Here is a 16,706-nt window from a genome sequence, read left to right as displayed (position 1 = left end):
ATACATGATGGATTAATTGTTGATTTTTGAATGCCAAGATTAATCATAATATCGTTGTTAAGTCCAGTATCACTAAGCAAAGAAAAAACCATCCCAAATGCCTGAATTAATGGTAGTTAAAGCGTCCACAATCATGCGACCATACTATAACTAAACTAAAAACTAAAATTTGTTGGTTATACTCGGGGTTGCACGCTACGATGGTGGGGTAAAATTTGGTCAACGTAATTTTAATTTGTGCATGAAATCGAGCGTAATTTTAATCTACGTCTAGCATCCGGGCGGACGTATAATTAAATGTTCCAGTGGGACGTACTTTTAATCTATGTCTGATATGTGATAGATTTTAATTTACGTTTGTTACTGGGCGGAAGCGTAAAGTTGCGCTTGCGTGACAGCCGCATATAGAATCACCGCCTGATGTGACGATTTTAAATTTACTAGTTATTACCATGAGTCATTGAACAGGTGGTTAATGGGGCGAACATTTAAGTTGCGCCTGACGAACAGTTGGTTAATGGGGAGAACATTTAAGCTGCGCCTGATGGGGGCGAACTTTTAAATAGCGCCTGTCTGGAGCGGGCTTTTAAGTTGCGTTTGTCCATCGAACGGATTTTTAAGTTCGGCCATTTCAAATGTAGATACCATTTGCGCACGATACGAGACGTACTTTAAATTTTCGCACGACTGTTTTACTCCGCCTATCAACCAAATTTATTCCAAAATACATTCTGTCACCAACCATGTATGGTAATATTCTTGTCGACCGCTATTCAATTGAATCCTTTTATAGGGGCGACATGTTTTATTAGAGGGGCGGCAGTGTGATAATAATGTCCCTCTAATTGTTTAGGGGGTGTCCAAACTGTTTTGTAAATTGTCTAGTTTATCCTTCTCATTTTTTAACCTAAATCAAAGTTAAAGTGAAAATCTGTTTTCTTTCTTTTTCTCTTCTCCTCCCCCATCAACCATAACCTCCATTAAAACTAAAAATTTCATGTTCTTCGATTAGTCGACGATTCAAAAATTAATCAAGTGTAGTGTAATTACTTATATGAAGTATGTTTTGGAAAACCCAATTAGAGTTTAGTTTATTTTGTTGATTTAAGTTTAATTTCTATCAAAAATTAGGGTTTTAGATGAAAATTGAAATTGAAGTTTCTGGGTTTATGTGAGTTACGGTTGATTTTAATTCTATTACGAACCGTAACTGGAGATTTTGATGTTGTTACGGTTGGTAATAGCAATTACCAACCATATGTTCTTATATATGGGAATTTTCTTCAGTTACGGTTGGTAACTATATTAGTTTACGAACCGTAACTCAGTTACGGTTGGTATCGAGCATCTAGTTACCAACCATAACTCAGTTACGGTTCGTATCGAGCATTTAGTTACCAACCATAACTGGTTTTACGATTGGGTTTTCCCCAAATTTAACCAGTTACGGTTAGTAGTTCATCTTTTACGAACCGTAACTATGATTTACGGTTTCAGTACGAGCAAAATTCCAACCGTAATTAGTTCTGAAAATGTTAAAAAAATTGAATTTTTTACGTATTTGAGCAACAAAAAGCTAGTTGGGACTAATTTAGAAATATACCTGGTCATTTTCAGGTAATGGTTCTTCACTTTGTTGGTTAATTTCTTTAATTGATTGATGGGTTAAACCATCTCTATCATCTTTAATTTTTTTTTTTTTTAAAAGAACTCTAAAATCTGATTTTGTTTTGATTTAGAGTTAATTGAAGTGAAACTTAATCATTAGCACTAAACTAGATTATCATCACTAAACTAGATTATCAATTATGAAGATTAATTTGTCATTTCCAATATTTTTTGATAAGGGACATCTTAAATGATCTTGTAGTGACCCTTTTTGTAATATTAGAATGCCACCATTCTAATAAACCATGCCACCCGGGTTACATTCAATTTGACCAAATATAGTTGTACTCAACCTTTTACTCGTCCATTGTGGACGCTCTTAGAGTCACTTGAGAACTCTGCTTTTGGACAATGGTTCTAATTTTCCTTTGGCTTTAGGGTTTCTGTCCGTGTACTTCATTCTTTCAACATAGTTGAGGAGGGAATTCAAGATTCCCTGTCCATGGCGACTACCAGCGTTCAGGGGACAATGATTCGACACATGGTATGGATCTCAAGACACTTACTTTTCAGTCTTCTCTCTTTCTCACCCTCTCTCCTCGTACTAACTGTGTTTGGGATGTATACCATTGTCAGAATCTCATTTCTTGCTTTCGTCGAATTGTAAGTTGTACAAACGATTTCACTTTACTTTATATTTCCTATTTATCTTTAATCCTGTATCTTAATTCGTGTGCTTCTGTTTTCAGAAAGCACGGATTCAAGTTTGGTTGTTTGAGCTGAAAATCTTGGAAATGACATCCCAAATTGTAAGTTTTTTCTCATTCTTCTATTGCAATTTGGAATCCAGTGTTAGAATTGCAATTTTATGTTATTGAAGGACTGTAGGGTTTGATTCAATTAACACACTAGAAATTTTAAGCTTGTAGCTGGTTAGTACATAGACTTGCTGGCAACATGTTTGATCAAGATTCTGGAAAAGGATCTTATGCAAATGTTGAAAGAAAAAGAAACGAATCAAAGAATTCATCCCCGTAACGGGATGCTTCCTGTTTTGGGTATCATTTATCTAGAAACTTTCTTTCTAAGCACCAGTGTATAATAATAGTTTCCAGGATTCGTACATCCTCCATCAACTGTTGAATCAGTGTTTTTTTATTTGGATTGTTGGCATCGTCATATTGATGGTTACTCAGAAAAGCAGGAGAAAGAGCGTCTTTTAACTGGAATAAGTAGACTGAAATTTGATAATTTTGTTTCCATACAATCTACCATGAAGTACAGTTCTTGAATTAGTTGGTGTGAATCAAAGCCGTTTTACTAATTACAAGTGGATCATAAACAAATAATAGCACGATCAGATAGATTTTGCTATGGGATAATAAATAACTCACAGCTATGAAATGTTTGTGTTTTGACAGGCAGCTGCTGTGAAGAACACCAATGAAACTTTCCATTTTTTTGTGGATAACATTTCTTTAGTTCTTTTGAGTGTTAAGTAAAACAGTTTGTGCTATTAAAGTGGTCATGGAGTTGGGCAGCACATAACGTGGTATAGCTTATATTTGGGTCAGTTTCAAAACTTTCGACTTTTCAAAAACACAGTCAAGATTACAGGATACTGGTTACCAGGACTGTTATACAAGTATCTAATTTTACCATTAGGTTCCATTGGTCATATGCGTGAACCGGCTGGGGTATTCCCAGTTTCCTTTTGGTCATAAAAGCATTAAATCATGAAAAGATGATTCTTATAGATGACAATGCCTTTTAGTTACTGGGTGTGAGTTGCAATGAATGTCAGGTCATGTTAGCAAGATGACCTTGTTGACTATGTAATCAGTTGAACATTATTATTCACTGCCTACAATCAACTTATGCAGAAGCATCTCTTTTATGCTCAGTACTGGGGATACTTGTTCGACTTACATTATCATGCGGACCAACTGAAATATGTGATTTCGGAATCTTTTCCTAGGTGTGCGGTATAAGAATTTCATATTTTTGTGAATGTATGTTAGCATCATCATGGGTATGTCAATAAATGTAGGCAGTGGCTGTAGACATTTATCTTTATCATCGCAAGACCATGGCTTTGTATTGTGTATCATTAGATAGCTAGGATAATGAGTAAATGTTTGCTTTCTCCACAGGTATTTGATGGATACACACATTTGACTCTCCATAATGCTGAAGAAGCGAACATCACTAGTAATACAAGGATGTCATTGGGTAAGGGGTTATTTGATTGCTGTTACTTACTCTCAAAAAACATCTCTTTTTCATATTTCTTACTCTTACACTGTTATTGCATTTTACAGGGAAGATTTTTTGGAGTTGTTATGGAAACTTAGAATTTAGAGATACTGGCACAGAGAATAGAAGTAAATTTAATAACCTAAGTTACTGTAAAGGAATTGAGTTTGAGATATCCTCTTCCTTTCCAACTAATAACCCTAACAGTAATCTTGTGGAAAAGTATGACTTTGTTACTGGTGCTGAAGAAGAAAATATTCAAGGACATATGGTCCTAGACTCATTTGCTGAGGCCCACAATCCACAATCTGATTCCGAAAAAGAATCAGAAGAAGAAACTGATGATGATGAGGATTTTGGGGTCTTGAATTCGTTTAGAGCAAAAAGTAACCATCAAACTTCAGAAGCTGAAAAAGTTACAGAAGTTGGTGATGATGAATTTAGAAACCACCCTTTGGTTAGAGAAGTATGTAGACTAATTCAACATAGGCAAGCGTGGAATCCAGATCTTGAAGGAAATTTAAGGCATTTATTAAGAAGCCTCAAACCTCGGCAAGTATGCTCAATTCTCCGTAATCAGGTTGATGAGCGAGTTGCTCTAAATTTTTTCTACTGGGCAGATCGACAATGGAGGTACCGCCATGACCCACAGGTTTACTATACTTTGCTTGAGATTCTAAGCAAAACAAAGCTGTGCCAAGGTTGCAGGAGAGTTCTTCGGCTAATGGTTCGACGCCGTATTGAAATGCAGCCGAAAGCATATAGGTATTTGATGATTTCATACAGCCGAGCAGGCCAATTGAGGAGTGCAATGCGTGTTTTAAATTTGATGCAGAAATCAGGATGTGTTCCCGACTTGTCTGTTTGTAGCACTGCAATTTTCATTCTGGTATTAGCAAATCAAATGGAGAAAGCATTACGGTTTCTGGATAGGATGCAGAGGGTTGGAATTGAACCTGATGTCGTTACCTTTAACTGCCTGATAAAAGGCTATTGTGACGTTCATCGAGTTGATGATGCCTTGGAATTGATGAATGAAATGCCCCTAAAGGGGTGTAATCCTGATAAGATCAGTTATTATACTGTCATGGGTTTCTTCTGTAAAGAGAAAAGAATAAAGGAAGTGCGAGAGTTGTTGGTGAAAATGAAGATGGATGGTAACTTAATGCCAGACCAAGTCACATACAATAATCTTATTCATGTTTTGTCAAAGAATGGGCATGGTGACGAGGCTCTTGATTTCTTGAGAGAATCAGAAGAGAAAGGATTTAGAGTGGATAAGGTGGGATACAGTGCAATAGTGGACTCGTATTGTCAGAAAGGAAATTTGGGCAAGGCAAAAGAAATTGTTAATGAGATGTTTACTAAGGGTTGTCTGCCGGATGTTGTTACTTATACTGCAGTTGTGAATGGGTTTTGTCAGACAGGAGAGGTTGATCAAGCTAAGAAGATGATTAAGAAAATGTACGAGCATGGCTGCAAACCAAATACTGTATCGTACACGGCATTGTTAAATGGGCTTTGTAGGTCAGGAAACTCATCAGAGGCTAGAGAGATGATGAATATGAGCGAGGAGGATTGGTGGACCCCAAATGCCATCACATATAGCGTTGTGATGCATGGACTTCGTAGGGAAGGGAAATTGGCCGAGGCTTGCGAGGTGGTAAAAGAGATGGTTACAAAGGGTTTCTTTCCAACCTCTGCTGAAATTAATCTATTACTTCAATCTATTTGCCGAGAAGGGAGGGTTGATGAGGCCAAGAATTTTATGGAAGAATGTTTGAGCAAGGGCTGTGCTGTTAATGTTGTAAATTTTACAACTGTAATACATGGGTTTTGTAAAGAAGGTGATTTGGAAGCTGCTCTTTCTTTGGTGGATGACATGTATCTTAAAAACAAACAGCCTGACGTGTTTACGTATACAACATTAATTGATGCATTTGGTAAAAGCGGTAGAATGGAAGAGGCGACTAAGCTTACTGAAAAAATGCTTCATAAGGGATTGCTTCCAACACCAGTTACTTATCGGACCGTTATCTCTCGGTATTGTGAAAACGGGGAAGTGGAAGAACTATTGAAGTTGCTTGAGAAAATGCTGTTAAGGCAAGAATTCAGGGCAGCTTATAATCAAGTTGTTGAAAAACTTTGTAGATTTGGTAAGCCGGAGGAGGCTTATAAGGCTTTGAACAAGGTTTTGAGAACAGCGTCAAAAACTGATGCTGATACGAGCCATTTGCTTATCGAGAGTTTCTTGGAGAAGAGACTTCCTTTATCAGCATACAAAGTCGCTTGTCGAATGTTCAATAGGAATTTGATTCCTGACCTGAAGTTGTGTAAGAAGGTGAATGAAAGATTGATATTAGATGGAAAGCAAGTAGAGGCAAAGAGGCTTATGATGAGATTTGTTGAAAGGGGACACCTTTCACCTCAGTGGGAGTAAATATACGGAAAATGTAGAACCCACTGATCTGTTACGTGTTTTCTTGGTTAAATGAAATGAATACTGGGAGGTCTGTCATTTTTGCATCTACCTTCTTTTACATTGAAGCTACTGTGACCTGAATTAGGTTGCTAGTATCTCTGTATACTGAATCTAAAGCTAAAGCCGTAAGAGCTCCAAGCTGATGGGTGCACAACAAACAATCTCTTCAGTAAAAGTTCATGTTATTCAGATAGGGTATTGCCGTGATACAGTTTACTCATACAAGCTGTTAAACCGTACAAAACCTCTAAACCACTACAATCTTGAGGAATATAAAAAAAAGAAAAGGTCCAAGAAGATTACAGTACATTGCTGAACTGCATCAGCAATCATCTGTGTTCATTAGTTTCAGTAGCAGCTGGCGAGTCTATTGGCTTGTCAGAAGCACTTCTATTCCTCACTTTCCTTGTTCTTGTTCTTCTCTTTATCTTGATCCTTGTTCTTCTTCTCCTTCTTCTCTTCCTTTGATTCCCCATCCTTTTCTTTTTTCTTGCTGCTGCCATCTTTCTCATCTTTGCTCTTGTCCTTCTTCTCTTTTTCTTTTTTATCCTTTCCATCTTTCTCCTTCCCTTGTCTTTCTTTTTTTCTTCTTTCATGTCCGTGCCTTCATCCTTCTCCTTCTTCTTTGATTTTTCATCTTTGCCCTTAGCCTTCTTTTCATCCTTATTGTCTTCTTCACCATCTTTGTCCTTCTTCTTCTTCTTCTTCTTCTTTTCTTTCTTTTCGTCTTCCCCTTCCTTCAGTTCTTCTTTGCCATCTTTGTCTTTCTTCTTCTTCTTTTCTTTCTTTTCATCTTCCCCTTCCTTCAGTTCTTCTTCGCCATCGTTGTCTTTCTTCTTCTTTTTCTTTTCTTTCTTTTTGTCTTCGCCTTCCTCGTCTTCTAGACCTTCATTTTTCTTCTCCTTGTCTTTCTTATCTTTTTTAACTTCTTTGTCTTTCTTTTCCTTCTTAGCTTCTTTTTCTGTTCCCTCTTCATCTACAGCATCTCCTTCTTCGCTCTTCTTCTTATTGTCTTTCTCTTTTTCCTTCACCTCTTCTTCTTCTCCATCTTTCTCCTTTTTTTCTTTCTTCTTCTTTCCTTCATCTCCCTCTTTGTGTTTTTTCTCCTTGTCTTTGTTTCCCTTCTCTTCACCCTCTTCATGTTTTTTCTCTTTCTCCTCTTTGTGTTTCGGCTTCTCATCTTCAGTATATGTACTCTTCACTTCCAGCTCCATTTCAGTTTTCTTCTCGTCCTTGTCTGCCATATGTTCTTTTGAAATTAGCTTTAACAAGAGAGTACTAAACAATTTCTTTGCTTGGTCTTAGATTGCCCTGCAGTACAAACATATAAGCCCTTTGAGTAAACTGACATTTAAGATCTCAATTGTAAAATGAAACAGCATTCCAACAAAACCTTAACAACAATTAGACAATCATAAAATCTAGACTGCTAAAGAAAAGCGCATTAGTTGATCCACTAATACTAGTCTAATCCCAAATTTTCAGTACTTTTGGCAGCATTCTTTGCAAACTTCTGGAGTGCCCAGTGCAGTTTTGGATCAGTCCTATTAGAAACCGATGCTGCACTAGCACCGGAACGGTCATAACGTCGCATTCACACAGAACCCTTTCTCATACACCAAAATCTTATCCTATCCGTGATTATAAGGCAGCTTATTGAATTTTCCAAAGCAAAACTGATCCATTTAATTCGATCTTACGAAAAATCTAGATCTACTTTTTAGTGCAAATTGATCGTCTAAGAAGTTAACTAGAATGTGTAATTCTGATAGCTCTGATGTAATTTAAGAATCGCACACGCAGAGATGTTTTCAAAAGAACAAGTTCATGATCATGGCAACAAGTTTAAGCATCTTTCTTGATCATTAATCACATTAAAGCAATTTCTACTAAACAAAAGTAATTCATAAGTGAAAACTAAAATCAAAGAAACGGAAGAAGTGCAATTAACATACCTAGACTGGATTGATCTGAATTATCTCTTCTAAAATGGTCTCCGCGATTTCAATATCCAATACAGTATTTATTAACAGATCGAAAATTCTTTCTTTTTTTCTCGTTCTTCTTTCAGACTCGATGTAAAGGAGTAACTCGTAGCATCCAAGTCGATAGTATTTATAGAGAAAAGCCGTAGTAAAGGAGTAGTAACCAGTAGCCAACGCGGTGAATCCAAGTCAAAATGAGTGTCTTGGCGCTACTTTCAAGGACTCAGTGGGCCTACTCACCTTTGACAAGTAGGTGGCAGTGGATGAGACGATGCATAATGGCCAGCGTGTCCGTAACGCGTCAAATATGCTAGACTAATCGAACCAATAGATGACGGCATGCATGTTATGGCAGTAATGCTTCGGAAATATAATGCACGCACGACCCTAGTTAGTAAGTTCGCGAATGATTCGCGAATCATTCGCGAATTTTTCCGTATCACGAATTTTACCGTCTTATTCGCGTACGTTTGCAACTCCGAACCCAAGTCGCGTATTATGTGGCATTCCCGGATTATTCGCGAACCGTTCACGAATTTTACGTATCCCGAATGATACGTCCGCTTAATTCGCCATAAATTCTTTAGCTTTTTCTTTTCAAAGACTCCACTTTTTGGGCTTTACTGCCTCCCGAACATACACGACCGAATATTAAAAGTGTTGTAATTTTTATGAAACAAAAACGACTGAAGAGATTTGAAGGTGAAGGTGAGAGAGATCTCAAACTCACTAACCAAGCATCTAAACCACCATACAACGTCCTCTTGGATAACTAATGTTGTATATATTATTAATATCATCATATTAAGTTTATTTTTTCTTTAAATAACTCACACATATGCATAAAAATTGGTCTATGACCTTATAAATACAAACTATTTGTTATATATAGATACCGAATTTCAGAGCCGAACTCACATTTATAAATCGAATTATACACATACGTATGCCGTTCCGAATTACTGACGAATCACGTCCCGTTGACCGAATTTTGAACCGAATCTGGATTTTACAAAACCGTATAATACTCGTACGTTTGCCGTTCCGTACGTTTGCCGAATCCCGAATTGCTAACTAGGCGCACGACTGCTTTCCATGATGCGAGTGAGTACTACTGAGTCGGCTGATCTGTGCATTTCAACTGCGCATTTTCATTTTATTTTATTATTTTACTCAAAAAAGACAAGATATATTGAAAATCATGAATACCACAAGAAGTGGCAGCTAAGAAAAAAAAATAGAGTTCCACAGATGGTATAAATAGCGTGACCTCAAAACTGAAAATGAAAAGAACTCAAAAGGGAAATTGCCTCCCAGGTTACTACAATCCTATGACCCCTTCCTAGTTGAACAACAAACTATTTAGAGAAATGTTATGAAAGATCTTTGTACCTAAAGACCAGTAAAACAGCAAAACATTTGACTTCACACAAGAGCTGATAAATTTTTTTATACTTTCCTTGAAAGAGTCTTCCACTCCTTTCATTCCAGACAACCCACCAAATTGCAAATGGGATCATGCTCCACAACCTATTCTTCAAAGATTTACCTTTCTTCTTGTTCCACTCCCACAATGTTGCTTTTACATTGTCTCTGAAAACCCAAACTAGCTTGAAACTGTTGAAAAAAAAAAGTTCCATAGTTTCCTAGTCTCCTCACAATGCAAAAATAAGTGAGAATTGGACTCAACAGCCTTCTTGCACATAATGCAGCCATTTTTTACAACAGAATTATGTAATGTGTCTAAAGTTGGGGCTGCATTGTAACATAAGTTCCAAGTAAAGAAGATTACTTTTTGGGAAATTCTAGGATTCCATAAACTTTTGTGTGGAATCTGATAAAACCTGCAAACTCAATAGCATCATAACAAGATTTTACTGTGAAAGTATTACCAGCATTCCAAGTCAAGAAATCATCTCCAGAGTCAGCTACAGTTGGAGCATTAAGTTGACCCAATAAATTTGCAACCATTCCCACTTCATCTTCCTTGAGATTTCTGCAGAAGTTGAATCCCATGCAGTGATATTGTCAGAGAATTTGATCATGTCTCTTATGGCAGCATATTTATTTCTTGAAATTCTATGAAGTGAGGGATATAAGCTAGCAAGTGAATGTTCACCTATCCACACATCATTCCAAAAAGAGCATCTGTTACCACTTTGAATGTGTATAGTAGAATGATGTTGAACAATACTCTTAGATTTTAGGATTCCTGCCCACAAACTCTTACCCACAGAAGACCTAGAATCATTTGGTAAAAGAGCATTTTCAGATCCTCCAAATTTTTGGTTTATGATAGATCTCCAGAAGGCCTTTCTCTCTGCATTATACCTCCAAATTCACTTAGCATGTAAATCTTTATTAATGAGTCTCAGCCTTTTTACTCCTGTTCCACCTCTTTGTTTAGAGATATTTACCTTGTTCCAACCTACCCAACCTCTTTTCTTGTCAATACCCCAAAGAAAGCATCTCATAATCTTGTCTAATTGTTTTTCCACAGAAGCAGGCATTTGAAAAAGAGAGAGATAATAAATTGGTAAACTGCAGAGCACATGCTTGATAAGCATCAACCTTCCACCCTTTGATAGATATCTTCTCTGCCAGTTGCTTAATCTTTGTTGAAATTTCTGAATGATCACTTCCCACACAGTCACTGATTTTGATTTGCTTCCTAAAGAAATTCCCAAATAGTTTAGAGGAAATTGCACTTTTTGACAACAAAAAATCAAAGCACAAGAGTCTACAAATTGAGCATTTCCAACAGCCACCAAAGCACTCTTCTTGTAGTTTACTTTCAAACCTGAGATCATTTCAAAAGAAATTAAAATGTTCTTGAGGTTTGTAATATGTTCTTCACTGTCATCTAGAAACATAATTAGATCATCTGCAAACTGTAAACGCTGTATAGTGTCACCATTTGCAGAAGGTTTGAAACCTTGAGTGAGATTCAAATTTGCAGCTCTTTGTATCATTAAGGAAAGAACTTCAACCACTAAAATGAATAAGAAAGGTGATAATGGGTCTCCTTGTATTACCCCTTTACTGCTTCTGAACAACTCAGAACAAGAACCATTCAAAGAGATAGAGAGTCTGACATTTGCAATGTATTAGTGGATCCATTTCCTCCAGAAATTCCCAAAATCAAACCTTGACATTGTGTAATCTAAGCAATTCCAATTTATATTGCCAAAAGCTTTCTGCAAATCTACTTTAACCACTAAACCAGGAGTATTAGATCTTTCTCTTGCATCTATCAGTTCAGAGGCAATCAAGATTCCATCTGTAATCTGCCTTTCATCTATAAAAGCCCCTTGGAATTTAGAAATTATAGTTGGCATTACCACTTTCATTCTATCAGCTAGACACTTAGAAATGATTTTGTAAATGCCACCTATGAGACTAATGGGTCTGTAATTATGCATTGAGACAACACCTTCACACTTTGGAAGAAGGATAATATTTGTACAGTTTAGTCTCCAGTCTAAACTACCAGTATAGTGGAACTCATTAAAGACATTCATTAGCTACGGTTTAATGATATCCCATGTAGCCTTAAAAAATTCCATTGTGTACCCATCAGGACCTGGTGATTTGTTTAAACCAAAACACTTAATCACATTACAAACTTCATCTTCAGAAAAAGGTCTCTCCAACATGATGCTATTCTGCACACTCAAAGAAGGAAGTACTAAGTCTTCAAAAGTAGGTCTTAAAGGATACTGTTCTGTGAATAAATCACTGTAGAATCTCTTTGCCTCAGCATTAATATAATCCTTATCATGACACATAGTATCATTTATGACTAAGGATGTAATGCCATTTGCTCTGTACCTGCAGGAAGCATTCTTGTGATTTTTTTTTTGAATTCCTTTCACCATCCATGAACCATTGGCCTTTTGATCTTGCATGCATTTCCTTGCAAGATTTAGGGAATCAGTTTTATGCTGTAACCTGAAATTCTCTCCCTCAGCAAATTCATCTTGTGACAACCCATTTATTTCTTCTAGGTTGTCCATCACATCAATAAGGTTTTCCAATCTATCCTGCTCATCCTGTAAGGAGCCAAAATTTTCTCTACCCCACTTTTTGATGAAATTTTTTAAGGCTTGTAGTTTTTTTGCCAAGATAAAACTTGGTTTGCCACTAAAAGTTAAATTATTCCATCAAATCCTCATATTATTTAAAAAATCAGGATGAGATAAGAAATAGTTCTCAAATATAAAGGGAGATTTGAAAGTAGTACCTCCATAGCAACTCAATAGGATGGGATCATGATATGAAATTGGTCTCTTGAGTCTGGTTTGGATAAGGCCTGGACATCTATCCTCCCATTCCATAGACATGACAAATCTATCGAGTCTTTGGAGAAGTGGAGAAGATTGAGAGTTTGTCCAAGTGAATCTTCCCCCTGCCATTGGAATATCCACTAAATTCTGAGAATTTAAGAAATGCTTGAAATTTTTCCTGTTTCTTTTGGTACCACCAGCTCTATTTCTGTCAGCTTGACACAAGATAACATTCCAGTCACCCCGAATATGGCTCAAACATAATGGTTCGAATGTCTGCTAATTCTTGCCAAAATTGAGCATAATCAGCTGGATCAGAAGCTCCATACACTGAAGTAAAAAGCCAAACGAAACCATCATTGGTGTTTTTAAATCTGATTGATAAAGAGAAAGCACCTAAAAGAACTTCCTCCATGATTACATCATCACCATTCCACATAGTTATAATACCTCCAGAATTACCTTCAGAAGGAACGAAAGCATACTCACAATTGTTGTTACCCCATAAGGATCTTATAAGAGCATCATCTACATTTTTCATTTTAGATTCTTGGATAGTGCAAATTGAAACTCTATTTTTCCTAATTGCCTATCGTACTGCCTGAACTTTGAGTTCATTGTTCAAGCCCCTAAGGTTCCAAGACATGATGTTAAGATCCATTACAAAGATTCTTATCCCCCGAAGATACAAGAGTATCCTGAACAAATTCTTCCTCATCTATCGAATCATAATCCTCCAACCCATCCAAATCTTCAAACATTGGCTGGATATTGTTTTCCTCCGAATTATTTAGAATGAGAACAAGATTTTTGCATACATTGCGAGAGTGAGTATTATCAAAATTAATACCTAACTGTCTATTGAAAGAAATATGAAATTCCACCATTTTTTGTATTTCAATTTCTTGAGACGTATTAATTGAATTCTGATTCTCAACGGCTACATTTTTTGAAATAAGCACTGTGTCAGCTGCACATGTGTCTTTTGTAGCATTTGTAGAATCAGAAATTGCGCATAAAACTATGGGAGTAGTATTAGCCTGATTACAATTTAAGGATCCAAAATAGAATAGTGGCAAATTAACTCCACCACCGTCTGATTGACACGCACGCGAGACAGATCGGAGTGTGTTGGAAACCACCGTTCCTTTTGGCGCAGAGATATTTGAATTGAGGATCGGTGAAGACCCTGATTTACACGCAAGCGAGACAACCGAATCACTTCAATTCAAATATTTTGTGGGTGTCAGATCTTGGGTAGAAACACCTACCGAGTGCCCCAAATTATGATCTGAAACCTTCATATTTTTTATTCTTACTATTACCCAGGGGTGTGGATCAGTCAAGTGAAATAATAACCCCGAGTCATGTGAGCAGACCCTGTTTGAACTAGGAGTAGTAGAATTACCCCTTAGTAACAAACTGGTTACTGGAGTGCTTTCCTTATTCAACAAACTTTGCGCCGAAGTATCCGTCTTATTTGAATTATGAGGAATATTTCTCGGCGTTGAAGTAAAATCTTCACTTGACGTAGCTTTTGATTCTGAAACAAAAACTAAAGATACAGATTAATTGGAGGAATTAGGTAGCTGAGATACAGGGATTTGTTGACCTGTTGAATCCACCACCATGACCACATATTTTAGTTTTTTCTTGTGTTCTTGAGAACCAAAAGACTCTTCCTGGATCCATTCAATACTTAGCCATATGTCCTTGAAAGCAACATCTGCAGGGATTTTATTAAGATCACAAAGGACCTTAACCTTACAACTATTAAGTTTTGACATAGCAGTAGTTGATGAATGAACTTCGACCACCTTACCCCATGACTTACAAATTGAATTGAAAGAACTTTTGAACCATAAATGTAATGGAAGTTCCCCAATTCCAATCCAGTGTTGACCTGCTAGAGAGAAATCCCCTTTGATATAAGCATCATCCTGATGCCATTGTCTGATAATGACCTGTGAGTTACCCACCATGAAAGTTTGAGGATTTGAAAACATGGAGAAAGAATCCATATCTCCAACTTTGAAGAAAGCTAATTTCCCATTGATACTGCGGAGATTAAGATTTTCCATTTTAAAAACCTTTGAAATGTCCTTTGCAATTCTCTTCCAACCAATATTATAATTTTGAATTATTACTGCTAAACCGAGTGAATAAAAATCCTCTGAAAACTCCGGAGAAGATGAAACTGGCTTCCATCTGTTCTTCACATCCACACCTTGATTGACAATCATGTTCTTCACATCCACACCTTGATTGACAATCATGTTCAAGTTTGAAACTTTTTGTTGTTGAGGTTTCTCTTTTGCGACAGAAGACCATATTGTATTCCAAACTGCACCCTTCACACCACTTGGAATGCAAACAAATCTTTGAGATACATTTGTTGTTCGAGTAATCTTAAACTAACAACCATGTTTGTTTGATAGCAATTCTATTAGAATTACCACCTGATTAAATCCTCGAGACCATTTCTGATTTTTCTTAGAAATAACCTTCACTGCTTCTAACGATGAAAGATGAACCCAGTTTATAGCTTCTTCAGGTAAAAAAATCCAATTTCTGAAACCTCTAAATCTCTCAAGAACTTTTCGTTCTCTTAGTTTTCCTTTGATGGACCAAGATAAATCAAAAGATTTTGATTCCAACAGTATAGTGGTAGAAGACTTCATTGAGACTTACTGCTACTACCGAGAAAAAAACAAAGAAAAAATTTGTAAAAAAACAAAACAATGGCGAAAAGGATCTCCACTAACCAATAAATCCTGACCCCAAGAGGAAAGATCAAAAAATCCGTTCTTGGACGGCAGAGAAGTTCAGTATAGCACATTCCTAAAATGAATCAATCACAAGTGATTGAATCCATTAGGAGGCTGAGATCCGAACAAATGAAAAAAATCGCCATGAGAGAGAACTAATAGCTTAGGGGTATCATGATTGTAATGTTAAGCGTCATTTTTCCACTGTATCTGTGTACAAACAATACCCGCGAAACAACGAATTAACATGCATACATGCTTAATTTAAAATGGACTTGAAATCTCGATTTCAATTTCAACTATGCATCGTACGTGGTTTTCCACCCCTCAAAACTGCATGCTTGGATATCCATGTAGAAATAGTTTTTCGACCTCTAGACGAAATCCAGGTATGTCATAATGCTGCCGGTTTAGGTCGGACCAAGAAATCTTACTTGGAATAGGATGGGAATCATATAATCAGTGTAGATAACTTTTACGTGTAACGTGCCTACAAAATACTAAATAATTAGATCAATAAAAGATAAATGTAAAATTTATGAAGCACAGACATTTCAAAATTGGTGATGTATCCGTGTCGTACGCCGTATCAGTATCGGACACCTGGGGATACGTATCAGACACCCCATTTAAAGTGTCCCTTTTTATTAATTACGAAAAGAGTAGGGGATACTTCTGGGATACTTCTTATAGTATAAGATATATATATATATATATATATATATATATATATATATATACAATGTATTGCCAAATATTATACACAATATGTTAAATATTTTTAGATATGTAATATATTCGTATTTATCAAAAATTATTCTATAGAAGCAGTATATAAATCTTTCACTTGACGAGCTAGAACTAGAAGCGGTGCTCATTGATGAAGACAATATTGATGAGTGATGAGTGAGCGAGAGTTTAGATAGTTTTTATCTATTTATTTTTTTAATATTCCAGATAGTATTTAAGAACTTTCTTATTTTATGTGATTCTTTTCACTATTAATAAACTAAATATTTTTTAATTAATACACGTATCCCAACGTATCCCGTATCCCCATTTTTGCAGAATTGACGAATTCCCGTATCAGTATTCCCATTTTTATATTAATAAATTACTACACTTTCTATCATAATCCGAGACTTAGCTATAAGTAGACTAGAAATCAAGACTTATAGTTTTGGAAACTAAACTTGACAAACAAGCTTGAGATAGCAACTTGCGAGTTCGACCGAGCAGTGCTCTAGCAATCCTCTCCTTTGTCAATTTTAGTGACAAAACTATCAATATATATGGATTGCAAAATAAGTAAACTTTGTAG

General features: G+C 36.4%; 2 protein-coding genes across 4 annotated transcripts; one reads left to right on the top strand and one right to left on the bottom strand.

Annotated features, from left to right (window-relative positions):
* The first annotated feature begins 1,967 nt into the window (after window positions 1–1,967).
* On the top strand, window positions 1,968–6,390 carry LOC113321902 (putative pentatricopeptide repeat-containing protein At3g16710, mitochondrial). Of its 3 annotated transcripts, none has more exons than XM_026569858.1 (5): window positions 1,968–2,152; window positions 2,245–2,271; window positions 2,358–2,417; window positions 3,762–3,840; window positions 3,930–6,390. In XM_026569858.1, the coding sequence occupies exons 1-5, from the start codon at window positions 2,111–2,113 to the stop codon at window positions 6,302–6,304; spliced, it is 2,583 nt and encodes an 860-aa protein (XP_026425643.1). In that variant the 5' UTR covers window positions 1,968–2,110; the 3' UTR covers window positions 6,305–6,390. The 3 variants fall into 3 exon arrangements, with proteins under 3 accessions (XP_026425643.1, XP_026425642.1, XP_026425644.1); XM_026569859.1 differs by lacking the exon at window positions 1,968–2,152 and adding an exon at window positions 3,030–3,177 and having other exon boundaries at window positions 2,237–2,271; XM_026569857.1 differs by having other exon boundaries at window positions 1,977–2,271.
* A 121-nt stretch (window positions 6,391–6,511) lies between these two features.
* LOC113321904 (protein PXR1-like) lies at window positions 6,512–8,436 on the bottom strand. The gene is made up of 2 exons (XM_026569860.1): window positions 8,302–8,436; window positions 6,512–7,657 (listed from the first exon to the last, which is right to left on the bottom strand). Exon 2 carries the CDS (start codon window positions 7,588–7,590, stop codon window positions 6,676–6,678), a length of 915 nt encoding a protein of 304 aa, XP_026425645.1. The 5' UTR covers window positions 7,591–7,657; window positions 8,302–8,436; the 3' UTR covers window positions 6,512–6,675.
* Window positions 8,437–16,706: the final 8,270 nt, after the last annotated feature.

This window comes from Papaver somniferum, chromosome 11 (assembly GCF_003573695.1).
Source record: "Papaver somniferum cultivar HN1 chromosome 11, ASM357369v1, whole genome shotgun sequence".
Lineage (NCBI taxonomy): Eukaryota > Viridiplantae > Streptophyta > Magnoliopsida > Ranunculales > Papaveraceae > Papaver > Papaver somniferum.
This window is presented reverse-complemented; position numbering and strand designations above follow the sequence as displayed.

Bases quoted from the DNA above. Each gene is read 5' to 3' on its own strand.
- LOC113321902 (XM_026569857.1), top strand. From the start codon at position 2,155: ATGGATCTCAAGACACTTACTTTTCAGTCTTCTCTCTTTCTCACCCTC. The intron at 2,272-2,357 runs GTAAGTTGTACA...TTCTGTTTTCAG, and splicing joins TTTCTTGCTTTCGTCGAATT to AAAGCACGGATTCAAGTTTG. The intron at 2,418-3,761 runs GTAAGTTTTTTC...CTTTCTCCACAG, and splicing joins TGGAAATGACATCCCAAATT to GTATTTGATGGATACACACA.
- LOC113321904 (XM_026569860.1), bottom strand. From the start codon at position 7,590: ATGGCAGACAAGGACGAGAAGAAAACTGAAATGGAGCTGGAAGTGAAG.